Source organism: Brassica oleracea, chromosome C3, assembly GCF_000695525.1.
Source record: "Brassica oleracea var. oleracea cultivar TO1000 chromosome C3, BOL, whole genome shotgun sequence".
Lineage (NCBI taxonomy): Eukaryota > Viridiplantae > Streptophyta > Magnoliopsida > Brassicales > Brassicaceae > Brassica > Brassica oleracea.
The window spans coordinates 28,265,360-28,278,021 of record NC_027750.1 but is presented as its reverse complement, the minus strand read 5'-3'; the positions used below and the strand labels follow the sequence as shown (position 1 = coordinate 28,278,021).

General features: G+C 33.7%; 1 protein-coding gene, 1 long non-coding RNA gene and 1 pseudogene across 3 annotated transcripts; all 3 read left to right on the top strand.

Annotated features, from left to right (window-relative positions):
• The first annotated feature begins 1,170 nt into the window (after window positions 1-1,170).
• LOC106333405 lies at window positions 1,171-2,403 on the top strand (annotated as a pseudogene).
• Window positions 2,404-6,091: 3,688 nt separating this feature from the next.
• On the top strand, window positions 6,092-7,727 carry LOC106333770. Of its 2 annotated transcripts, XR_001268457.1 has the most exons (5): window positions 6,092-6,570; window positions 6,661-6,728; window positions 6,830-6,886; window positions 7,018-7,085; window positions 7,557-7,727. It is a non-coding gene; the product is annotated as an uncharacterized LOC106333770 (long non-coding RNA). The 2 variants fall into 2 exon arrangements; XR_001268456.1 differs by having other exon boundaries at window positions 6,092-6,728.
• Window positions 7,728-9,155: 1,428 nt separating this feature from the next.
• On the top strand, window positions 9,156-10,931 carry LOC106332100 (reticulon-like protein B11). Its single transcript, XM_013770570.1, has 6 exons — window positions 9,156-9,359; window positions 9,532-9,712; window positions 9,963-10,104; window positions 10,193-10,262; window positions 10,358-10,512; window positions 10,604-10,931. Exons 1-5 carry the CDS (start codon window positions 9,290-9,292, stop codon window positions 10,501-10,503), a joined length of 609 nt encoding a protein of 202 aa, XP_013626024.1. The 5' UTR covers window positions 9,156-9,289; the 3' UTR covers window positions 10,504-10,512; window positions 10,604-10,931.
• Window positions 10,932-12,662: the final 1,731 nt, after the last annotated feature.

The window sequence follows — 12,662 nt, the reverse complement described above, 5'->3', positions numbered from 1 at the left end:
TGAAAGTTCAGGGACTACCAGATATAAGAACTAAAACACAAGATACCAAGAACGCTTTCTTGTATATTAGAAATCTGTTAAACAATCTTCCTAGATCTGTTTAATCCGAATTACTCTCAGTCACACACGACTAGAGACGGACCAATTCCTAATCTATCAAAACAGAAAGCACGAGCTACACCTTCAAGTACTCGTCTTTCTTAAGCTCTCAAGAACAAACCTCTTGCTCTAACTTTTCAATCAATAATGCGGCTAACCTCGATATCCACAAAGTAATCAGGTTATATACCCTTAACACAATACCCTAGTTGCCTAAATATTGTGATAAGCCCAAATCTTCCAAATCTTCTTTGCTTCACGCCAAAGTAACATCTTGGAACCAATGAGATATTGACACGTCATCATCTCATAACCGACTTGTAACAGCAAGTCACACTTCCTATATTGTGCATAACACATCCTCTGTTTCTCAATCCGACAAGCTGCTTTTCTTGAGCTTACAAGTTTCAGTTTCTGCCTCAGGAAGAGAAACTTGATCCGTTTCAGAGTGACAAAATGGCGAGATTGATACCCCATGCATTCCACAGGTTTTTCTGTCAAGAAAGAAAGTGTGCCTTCTTCACTAATGACTCAAGTCAACTATCAATCTGGACTATATTACTTTTTCATGCTTATTCTTGTTCATATTTGCATTGGTGTTCACATCAGGATCGGAAAATTATCAGCATGCAACGCAATCCAAAACGTTTTTAAGAGGCACAAAAGCGAAATCAAATCCTGTTCTGGGTCCTCTTACCAGAGAATTATTAAGTATGACATGTTAGTAGATTAACAAAATCGTGTTTATAGCATTGTAGTTAAAGAAACGCGTATTAGAGGCTTAATTAAGCATTTACAAAAAAAAATTTAAAAAATATTCAATCTTGCATCCTCCCATCCGGTTAAATCGCCGGTTAATAATTTGTTCTTTGGAAAACACATATATGTATTATTCCTTTATTTAAATCAATATGTATATATATATTCCATTTTCTGTTAAGTTTTCTTGTATTTTTTGGGTAAAATTTTAAGATTTGTTTTTGTATTTTTTTGGGGCAAAGGTTAACCTAGCCTCTTTTACCTATTAAAAATAGAGTGAGGGAGGAAAAAAGAAATGCCGTCACAATCATGCCTTCCTTGAAACTTGAAAAGATGACAATGATCTCTGATCTTCCACAGGATTTGGTAGAGAATGTACTATCGAGGGTTCCCCTGATGACATCTATGAGAAAGGTGCGCTCTACATGCAAACGGTGGAACGCTTTATCTAGGGATCCCGACTTTGCAAAACGCTTTGTTAAAGGGTTGTCAACGTTGATAATCATGAGGTCTGAGTTTAGGCTTTGGTTAATGAGAGTCGATTTCCAAGGTAGCCTCAACAATAAGTACGACTTGGACGTTGCTCCATATGTTAAAGAAGGTAAGCTTACTAGCCTAAACAATTCAGATCCCGAGATATCAAAAGTTTTTCACTGCAACGGGTTACTCTTATGCTCGACCAAAGACAAGCGTAGGCTCGTGGTTTGGAACCCGTACTTGGGACAAACTAGGCGGATCAAACCCAGGATAGCTTTCCACAAACGCGACCTCTATGCTCTCGGTTATGACGTAAACAAGAAGCAAAAAATATTGAGGTTTTTGGATGATAACACGACATTTAGAAACCCCTATTTTGTATATGAGATATACGATTTAAAGTCTAGCTCATGGAGGGTTCTTGATGTCAATGCTGACTGGGAGATGGATTATTATCATCGTGGATTGTCTTTGAAGGGAAGTGCTTACTTTTTTGCTAAAGAAAAAATGGAATGGGACGGAGAAGAAGAAATAGATGTAACAGACCAAGAGACGTTTCTGCTTTGTTTTGATTTTACAAGAGAGAGATTTGGACCGCGTCTGCCTCTGCCGTTTCACTCTCATGCTGAAGAAACTGTGGCCCTCTCTAGTGTTAGAGAAGAGCAGCTTGCGGTGTTATATCAGGGGGATTAATCGTGTCTAGTAGAGATATGGGTTACAAATAGAATTGAGCCTAATGTAGTGTCATGGAGCAAGTTGTTTTTATCAGTGGATATTGAAACACTCTTTGGTCCCCATCTGTTTCATTTTGCCGGTGGGAGTTTCATCATTGACGAGGAACAAAAACTCGCAGTGATTTTTGATAAAGACGAAGAAGAAATGTACAATAAAGCTTACCTAATTGGGGAGAATGGATGCTACAAAACATTGGATCTCCAAGAGGATACATACCACCGAGCAGAAACTGGAGAATTCACTAGTATGCCACTCGTGTGCTCTTATTTTCCTACATCGGTGAAGATCCAGCAACGTGCAAGACGAGGCAAAAGGAAAGAACGAGATTATTAGAATCATTTGGTTTTATTGTGTCATCTCCTTTAAACAAGATTAAGTTGTTTCTGTTTGATTAATAAAACAGTTTTTGCTGAATAATAATTCTTAGTTAGTCTTTTATTGTTTGATCAAAAAGAAAAATTAGTCTTTTATTTTACTATCAGTTCTTTTCATCTCTTCATGTAGACCTTGTATGCTTCCAAGCATGCAGTGTGGTGAGGTAAGCTAAATCAAGGGACTGTAGGATGTTTACTTTTAATTTTGTTTGTTGTTGTTTCCAGTTATTTTCAACAGTCTTCTATACCTCTCTATGATTGTTGCCATTGCCACCATGAAAATAAAGGTTTTAATTTTAGTAAATTTGGTTTCTTGGATCGAATTTTGGGTGATTTGATTTGAAAATCATAAAGAAAAGATGTCTGCACAGGAAGAAAGGAAGTAAGTAACTTGGATGATATGACACATTGAAACGAAGACAAAAAGGGCAATTAAAAACTATTGACGATAAAGATTCATTTTTTTAAAAAGATCAATATAAAGATAGTTTGTAAATGAGATTTTATAGTATGATGAAGTTGAAATAACTACAAAAGAAAATGAAATAACTTTCTTGGTTTCTTTCATTCAGCTATAATTACTCAGCAAAATTACTCAGTTAGCCAACAACGTAACAAGATTGCAACGTGCGGGTTCATCGTCGGATGAGCTTTTAATCATATAATAAATGCCATTCGGTTTCTGGTAACCATTCGTTATCTTCAACTAAAACCTTAAGAAAGTCCCATGAGAATTGCAGGTCATATACCAAAATGTCAAAAGCCAAAGAGAACTCTTGATGAGATCAAACCCGATAATTTGAACAGAATATAACCAATATGTAACACCCGGGCATTCACCTAGTGACAAATAACATGGGAAACGGGCATAGACGACTTCTTTTCTGGCAACATTTATCCAATATCTTATAGATATAACAATTTATTCTTCCACCTGAAAACCGCAGCTTCCCACGTGTCATCTCTAACAAATTTTCTGTACTGTCAGTCACACACACAGAAAAGCTATACGGGGTCCACAAATATCTTTCTTCGAGGTTATATAACAACACGCACGCATAACAGATTTGTAGAGTAGACTAGAGTGAGACTAGAGTGAGAGAGAAGAAACTTACAAAAATGGATCTAGAGAATAGCCAGATAGCAGAGAACAACCGGATGAGCGGGATAAGGAATCTTCAGACGAACCACCGTAAGTATCTTCTCCCCTTATATGTTACACTGATTAGATCAAACTTTTATCTACGCCCGCCGTGAACCGTTGAGTCATTGCATATAATTTCTACGTTTGATTCTTCTCTCTCCCCATCTCCTCCTCAGTTTTTCATCGGACTTTTGTTCTCCTCCTCTGTTTCCTTCACTGATTTTCTTCCCATATCGATCTTAATTACTCGTTAGACGTGCTTTTACTTTCCTCCTCTTCTCTTTCAACGTGACGCTACACGTATCTGACGCGACGGTGTGAAGATTAGTCAGAGGAAGATGGTGGTTACTTACTCAGCTCGATCTTAGTGTGTGCGCTTTTCTCTTTCCTCTTTTTGTGTGACGCGATCGTCTTAAGATTCAGAATGGTGGTTTAGACGGATCGAGGAAGATGGAAGCTAGTAACGGGAGGGAGAATAATCTGGAGAGATAAGAGTCCATATGGAGGCACCACCATTTAAATTCAGTGCATTTCATCAACGCGTGCGTCGTCGGAGAATAACGATATTCAAACTATTATTCTGACTCGTTAACATAATATTCACATGACGAATCTTATGAAACTGTTATTGTATATCGTAATTTGTTTTTGTTGCAGCGCACGTTGGGAATATCATCCGGCGCTCTGAGGACAACTGGCTCAGTGGTAGCGATGTTTACAGGATTCTCAGTCAGAGGCAGAGTTTGACGGTTTCCACCAACCAAAATCCCCGACGTGGGGTCGAAGGGCTTTAATCTCTTCTACTGCCACCGATTCTTAAACTACAGGAACGGCTTCGTAGGGACGCGCCTCTTTACTCGCAGACACTATCAGAGTTACCCAGTCTCGACCCCTTCGTCCTGTTGCTCCCACTTATCGCCGCAGGTTACACCGGTGCTTTCCTAGGTAATCAATTTTTTTGAAATTTAAAATTAATTCTAAAATCAGTTTCAATGTATTAATACTATCTTTTATACTATATATATAGTTTCCGCCGGTTTGTCCTCGTGCACTACCGCATTGAGTAGGTCTTCTTGATCTCACCTCATCTTCCTCCTCGTCTATCCTACTATATTTGAGTTACTATATCGAACTTATGATAAACCTAGCTAGATCAATGTTATTCTGTCTTAAGAAAAAATGTTATTGTATCTTTGGGTTATTATTATGGAGACTTACCACAAACATTCTCGTTACGTTATTATTATTAAAATATATTAAAGAGAAAAAGACAAAAATAACACTAAATCAAGTTTATGTTCCCAAACTAGCATTCAAGGTCAAAAGTCACAAAAATAGCACTTAATGTTTTATCAAAAGTCACAAACTTAGGGTTTAGAGTTAAAAGGTGGGGTTTAGGATTTAGGGTTTAGGATTTAGGGTTTAGAGTTTAGGGGTAAAGGTTTAGATTTTAGGGTTTAGGGTTTAGAGTTTAGGGTTTAGGGTTTAGAGTTTAGAGTTTAGGGTTTATGGTTTAGGGTTTAGGGTTTAGAGTTTAGAGTTTAGGGTTTATGGTTTAGGGTTTAGGGTTTAGAGTTTAGAGTTTAGGGTTTATGGTTTAGGGTTTAGGGTTTAGAGTTTAGAGTTTAGGGTTTATGGTTTAGGGTTTAGGGTTTAGAGTTTAGAGTTTAGGGTTTATGGTTTAGGGTTTAGGGTTTAGAGTTTAGAGTTTAGGGTTTATGGTTTAGGGTTTAGGGTTTAGAGTTTAAAGTTTAGGGTTTAGGGTTTAGAGTTGAGAAATGAGGTTTTGGGGATAAGATTTCAAATTTTGAAAAATAAAAAAATTAAAATTTTCAAAGGATAAACTTAGAAATGTGCTATTTTGGTCATTTTAGTTTTTGAGTGCTATTTTTGTGATATAAACTTAGAAATGTGCTATTTTGGAGATTTGCCCTATATTAAACTTATATCTTAATTATATTATTTTTGGCTAATGTAAAGAATGCAAATTTCCTCCAAAAACACTTTAATCCCCAAAATGATCACAATAATAACTAAGAAATACAGTTGAGACTAGGTCAGGGCATTTGGTTGGATCAAATTTGAATTGGTTCCTATCAGGTTTGGGTTTTTTCGAGTCATGCAAATTTGAACTCGACTAGGTATTTAAAAGTTTTTGATTCCGGTTTGAATTGTATTTAAAATACCTATTATTTTCAAATATGTAGAGAATTTGGATCGATTCAGATATTTATGACTCAAAAAGAATTCAAAATACCTGAAATAGATTTGAAGATCCTAAAAATATGAAACTAAAAAAAAATATATCCGAAAATATTTAAATATTTGAAAATATTACCTGAAGTCCGAACCAAAAACTCGAAAATAATCGAACTTTTACCCCAATACCCAATCAATATTTCTGAAAAACTGAAAATCTACGGGAAATCCGAAAAATATATCTAAAATATTTAAATATACCTAAAATATACAAAATATTATAGGTGTCCGATCGGGCTTGGGATAATGAATAGGTTTTCGTTTTCGAACCAAATAAAATGCCCACGCCAAGTCGAGAAATCACGTGGAACGTTCGATCTTGATCTAAAACCAAAGCCAGCAAGCTTCTGTGTACATCTAATTATCGTAGAAGCAAGATAATCTCCTATCAATAAATAGTACAGTCTTCCTATTCCCCCACCCAAATCTATCTCTAGAATCAAAATCTTCAACCCATGTCATCTGATTCTCCGAGAAAACCAGAAGCTCAGTATCTGCCTCTGGGATCTCAACATGGGCCAAAAGCTCAGTAAGTATCTGCCATTTGCTTTAGGGATTCGTTTGTCTCCTCATCGACCAGATGAGACCACGGAAGGAACTTCTTCACAACCTTGTTTCATTGGGACCATTACGAAAGGTTTGGTGGATTCATCGAAGAATGCTGTCAAGGCAGTACAGGTCAAGGCTCGACATGCTGTTTCCCAGAACAAAAGAAGATACCAGGTCCACTTAACTTATACAATTGATTGCATATGCTATGCCAAGCTGCTTAGGAAGGAGGGTTTGGATTTGGATTTGACTTACATAACCCAGAACATTATTGCAATGGGGTTTCCTGCTGGTCTGGTGATATGAGCTCTGGCTTTTTTGGATATGTTGAGGTGTGAGTCAATTAGTATGCTTTGTAATCCTTGTCCCTGGATCTGCCAAATTCTTTATAAGTTAATCTTCTGGCCAATGAATGTTGTAAATATCAATGCAGGGTTTCTACCGCAACCAGATGGAACAAGTTATTACCTTTCTTGAAACTCGACACAAGGTAGTAGTTTCTTTAGTCGGCATTTTGATGTCCATATCTCAAAAAAAATAAAAAAAAGCTAGTGTGTCTCTTAAGAATTTGTATGTGTGTAGTTACGTTGCCTTCTTATGATTTTGTTTCTTTTGTTGTAGGGAAAATACAAAGTTTACAATCTTTGTTCAGAGAGGTTGTATGATGTATATCGCTATTTGAGGGAAAGGTATGTTATAATACCCTTTTCTTTTTTCCTGCCATTTGACCAACATATTATTTCCTCAGAGTAACAATGCCTTAGTTAGAATATAGGAAACTTGCTCCATAGATCACCCACTGCACTATTTCAAGTTACTTTAGTTCCGAGGTTACTTATGAAACACTTAGATGATAAAAACTTGTGTACAAGATTGAGATTATTTTGGTCATTTCTTACCAGGACCGTTGGACGATATCATCTTAAAATATCTGCTGCATGAAGTGGCTCTATTTTTTTTTTTTTTTTGTTTCAAATGATTTATGTTTCTAGGTTGATAGATATGTTCAGATTATGCAGGCACAATTTCAAAGTAGTTTCCCTCCCTTTATTTAACATTTTACCAAAAAAAAAAAAAAAAAAAGTAGTTTCCCTTCTTTTTGTCAGTTTAATGTCTTTAAACATCTTTTTTTTTTCTTGCACTAATAATTTTGCCTCCAGGTGGCCAGTTTCCCATTTGATGACCATAATTGCCCACCAATCCATTTGATTACATCATTTTGCCAAAGAGCATATTCCTGGTTAAAGGAGGACATAGAGAATGTTGTGGCTGGTCACTGTAAGGCTGGAATGGCAAGGACCGGGCTCATGATATGTAGTCTTCTGCTATATCTGAAGGTAAAGCATGTATCATAACATTGCATTAAACCCCTAGTCAGACACACAGGGAATTGGAACCCATTCGTTATGTTGTGGCGTTTTTAGTATTGCTGCACAAAACTATAAGTTGGTTGTTTGCTTCTTTGTATTTTGATTTTGTTTTTTCTTGGAATCATTAAACAATTCATCTTAATACCAATTATTTCACAGGCTTGGTGGCTGTGTAATAACGATGGTAAAATTTTCACTTGGTTCATAACGATGTTTGTTTCTCAGTGAGTTGTTTCGCATTTGGATTTGTTCTCTCCTTCTAGACATCTCTCTATTCCATTTGGATGGTTCCGTTTTGGTAGTTGGCTTGAAAATAAAAAAAAGTAGCAGCTCTATTCTACTGAAGTCAAAGGCTCCCATTGGCGTGTGTATGCTGTTGAGACTTTACAACATCTTACAGTCCTTAAGAGTTATTCTAAAGCCAATCAGACTTTTTTTTTTGTCTAAGGTTTTTACAGCCTTTAACTGTTGGCTGTCATATTTTTTGTTTTTACTCTTTAAATATTTACTTTTTCTTTAGCCACGTAGACCAGACTTTTAGATGGCTTTAGAATTTTTTTTTCTTTCTTACCATGTAATTCTTAACTTACATATTGATGCATGAATATATAACAAATATTATTTAATTTAAAGTATCTAAAAATTTTTGAAAACCCAACCAATAATATGCCATTTGAGATATTATTGGTTGAGTTTCCAAAAATATTTACATACTGATCTATTTATTTATTTATAACATTTGTATTTTTTTAATATTTTGAGAATTTTTGGTTAGATTCTGTCAATATGTGCAAAAACTGTTTAGTTTTTTGGGATGAAAGTATATAAAAGCTCTAAAACTATAATTTTCGTGAAACAGAGCAAATATTATTCAAGAAATTTTGGTAAAACCGTAAAACAGAGCAAGTATAATTTGTTAATAAAAAAAAAAGAGGCAAGTATTAGAGAAAAAGATAAAAATAGCATTAAATCAAGTTTTTGTTTCCAAACTAGCACTTAAGATCAAAAATCACAAAAATAGCACTTAATGTTTTATCAAAAGTCACAAACTTAGGGTTTAGAGTTAAAGGGTAGGGTTTAGGATTTAGGGTTTAGGGTTTATGGTTTAGAGTTTAGGGTTTAGGATTTATAGATTAGGGTTTAGGGTTTAGAATTTAGAGTTTAGAATTTAGGGTTTAGGGTTTAGGGTTTAGGGTTTAGGGATAAGATTTCAAATTTTGAAAAATAAAAAAAATTAAAATTTTCAAAGGATAAACTTAGAAAGGTGTTATTTTGGTCATTTTAGTTTTGGAGTGCTATTTTTGTGATATAAAATTAGAAATGTACTATTTATATAATTAAAAATATAATATAAATATTTTACTTTGATGGTTAAAAAAAACTTTTGTCGCCGAAGCGAAAAGGAAAAAGCTTTGATCTTTGGTGTAGAAAGAGCACGATTGATCCGTTGATCTTTCGAATCAAAGAGAGATATCGATTCGTTGAATATATTTATGCGGAAGAACCCTAGCTGATAAGTCGCTATGGGAGATTCCGCTTCTTCTTCTTCTTCTTCTTCTTCTTCTGTTCACAGATCTCTTGGTGGTGGCTCAGGCTAGTCTCTTTCCCTGTCATATATTTGTATTGATTGCTGTATTTCTGGTTTGATCGATCATTGTTCTAATGTTTTTGTTCGATTGATTTAGCCCATTTGAGCAAGTTTCTTTACTGTTGTGTGTCCTTAGATAACAATTTTGGAATATTGAATCTTCTTGGTAAAATGCAGTTGCTGATCTGCTGCTGTGGAGAAACAGGACAGGTGCAGTCATTTTGCTAGTTTCTTCTACTGCGTTTTGGTTCCTGTTCGAGAGAGCTGGTTACAATCTCTTGTCTTTCGTCTCCAATGTTCTGCTTCTCCTTGTTGCCATCCTCTTCTTATGGGCCAAGTCTGCTACTCTACTCAACCGGTAACATCTCTGCTCTTTCTCTCTTTCTTTTTGCAGCTTTCGTTACCCAAAAAGATGAAACCTTTATGCGGCATTTTTGGATTTTTTTGGTGGGGTTGATCGTAGAGACTAGAGAGCATGCGTTAGCTTCTTGTTTGGTTAATATTATCTGCTTTTGCTGTTTTGTGATAAGTTTCTGGTGAATATTGGAACTATATGCTATGAGCAAACTGACTCATATGTATATCACTGATGATTCTTTTTGTTTCAGACCTCTACCTCCAGTTCCCAATATGGAAATCCCTGAGGAGTTTGCAATCAAGGCTGCTGATGATATTCGGGCTTTGATCAATCATGTGCTCTCAATTGCAAGTGATATCACCATTGCTAGAAATCCAATTCGTCTCCTTCAGGTTATTGTCTAGTCTCTTTTACATAACTTGGCCAAACTATTTTCTTTTGAATCTGGATTAGTCTAAATCATTCTCGTATGTGAAATAGGTTTCATTTGTCTTGTGGGCTATATCCTATGTCGGGACTTTGATCAACTCCCTCACTCTTGTCTACATTGGTGAGCGTCTAGTCTAACCTTTTTCTGATGTATATCGTATAATCTCTGAGTTATCCGTTTTCAATCATGCATCTCTGTTTCTGTCTGTCTCGAAGTGGTTCTTCTCAGTCTTTCTGTTCCTGTTGTGTACGAGAACTACCAAGAGCACATCGATGATAAGCTGAGTTCAACTTCAGAAGTCATTCGAAATATCTCAAGGAAGATTCCAATGCCCGTAAGCAAAGAGAAGAAGTATCAGTAGGTAGTGTAAGTAAGTAAAGCCTTTTCATCTGAAAAATAAGTGTCATGACTTGTCCAAGATCTTTTGACTGCTGTTTTACTGAACCGCTGCATATTTTCAGTAGGTGGAAAAAAAAACTGCCGGTTTGTTTCATCAGACTAATTACAGCAGCTTTTAACACACATGAATGGCACTGGATTTGCTTGCTATAATAGGATGATCAAGCAGCAGAAAAAAAAAGTGAATCGCAGTACAGATTTTTGCTCATATCTTTCTGCTTTGGTCTATCTTTCTGTGTTTGCTCTGTTCTACTAGATTCATGGTGGGTTTTTTGTGTCTTTTGACAGAACGTCTGGTCTTTTAGTTTACACACAAATGATTTGTAGCATTCTTGTTGCAGTAAGATAAATCTAATACAATTTGAGTGGTTATTCAAACATAATTGCTGATTTTAAAGATTATAGTTGACTTTTTAGAAAAAATGACAATTTAAAATAATAACCAATAAAATCACTAATTTTGTAATTTATCATAAATAATACAAAGGGCAATTCTCTCGAATAGTTTTAAGTTTTTGTCACAAAATAACCTTCAAAAAAGAAAATGATCAAAATGACCAAAATAACTTTTTTTATTTTTTAAAAAAAATTAATATTTATTTTTTATTTTTGAAATTTTGAAACTCTATTCACAAAACTCCATCCTTTAATTCTAAACCCTAAGTTTAGATTAGTTAACCCGAATGTAAAAATGCATTTTTACCATTTAATAAACTTATTTTGATCATTTTCTTCACTGAGGACTATTTTTGTGATAAAAACTTAAAAAAAAAACTATCGAATTTCTCTAATACAAATGTTTTCTTTGTAACAAATTATATTTATGTTCAGCGATCACTGTATTTTAGCAGCTTAACCTTATCTATACTATTATTTGAGAAGTGAATTTGCTAATATGTCATTTTCTCCATTATTTTAGGCAATTTTGCTTATTTTCATGTTTTTATAGGTTTTAGTTAAGTTATTGATTTATTATTAGTTTTTACCTAAATCACTAATTTATTAATTTAAAAAATACACATAATGAATTTTATATATAATTAAAAACGAATTTTAATTTAATAATATTAAATTTATATGTTATATTAAATATGTAGTTAATTTTCTCATTTGTCATATTATATTAGGTCTTAAGCTTTTATATAGGTAATTGATTTATTATTAGTTTTTATCTGAGTATTTATTAAAACCCGTAATGAATTTTATATATAATGAAACAAGAATTTTATTTTAATAATATTAAATTTATATGTTATGTTAAATAATTAATTATAAACTAATATAATAAAATTGTGAAAATATATTTAAAAATTTAAGAGAATTCTTACATATATTGTGTTGCTATTTGAGAACAATATTTTTTTATTATAAAGTTAAAAATTAAGATATAAAACAATTTATAATTAAATATTAGTCAAACAAAAATATTTATATAAAGATATTTTCTAAACTATTTCTAATATATGAGTGTTTTAAAACCTTTAACACAATAATAATATATATTTTGATGAAATTTGTTTGACATATATAAATAATTTGATGTTTAATTTAACTATTTAAAATCATAAATAATAACTTATTATGCTGATTTTTGGATTAATAAGATATAAACTAAAAAATATTTTTAAGATGATTATGCCGGCTTGTCACCTAGTCTATATTATTAAAAGAGAAGTACCCATTAAAAATGGGTGTTTTTCAAAACCAACCCACAATTTCTAGTCAAACCCAAAACCAACCTCTTTTTTTTGTCATTACTATTCATCAATAAAATTTTCATATTATCCCTATGTTTTTGAATTATTCACAAAATTGCCATTTTTATTTAATTTTTTATTAATTTTGAAATTAACAAAAAACCAAATACACCCTAACCATTTCTTCTTATTTACAAAAATGCCATCATCATCAATTTTTCCAACCACCATGAACCACCATTTTTGAGTTGTAAAGCTCAAGAATTCAATTTTCAACCACTTTTTTTCTCATTCTAACCCAAAAAACTTCATTTCCTCTCATCTCCTCTACATTTTCATCTAAAAAACTCTCATAACTTTCATTTTCATAATCACAAACTTTATGTTTTCGAGTTTCTTCATTAGTGAATAGTCAAAGATGTTT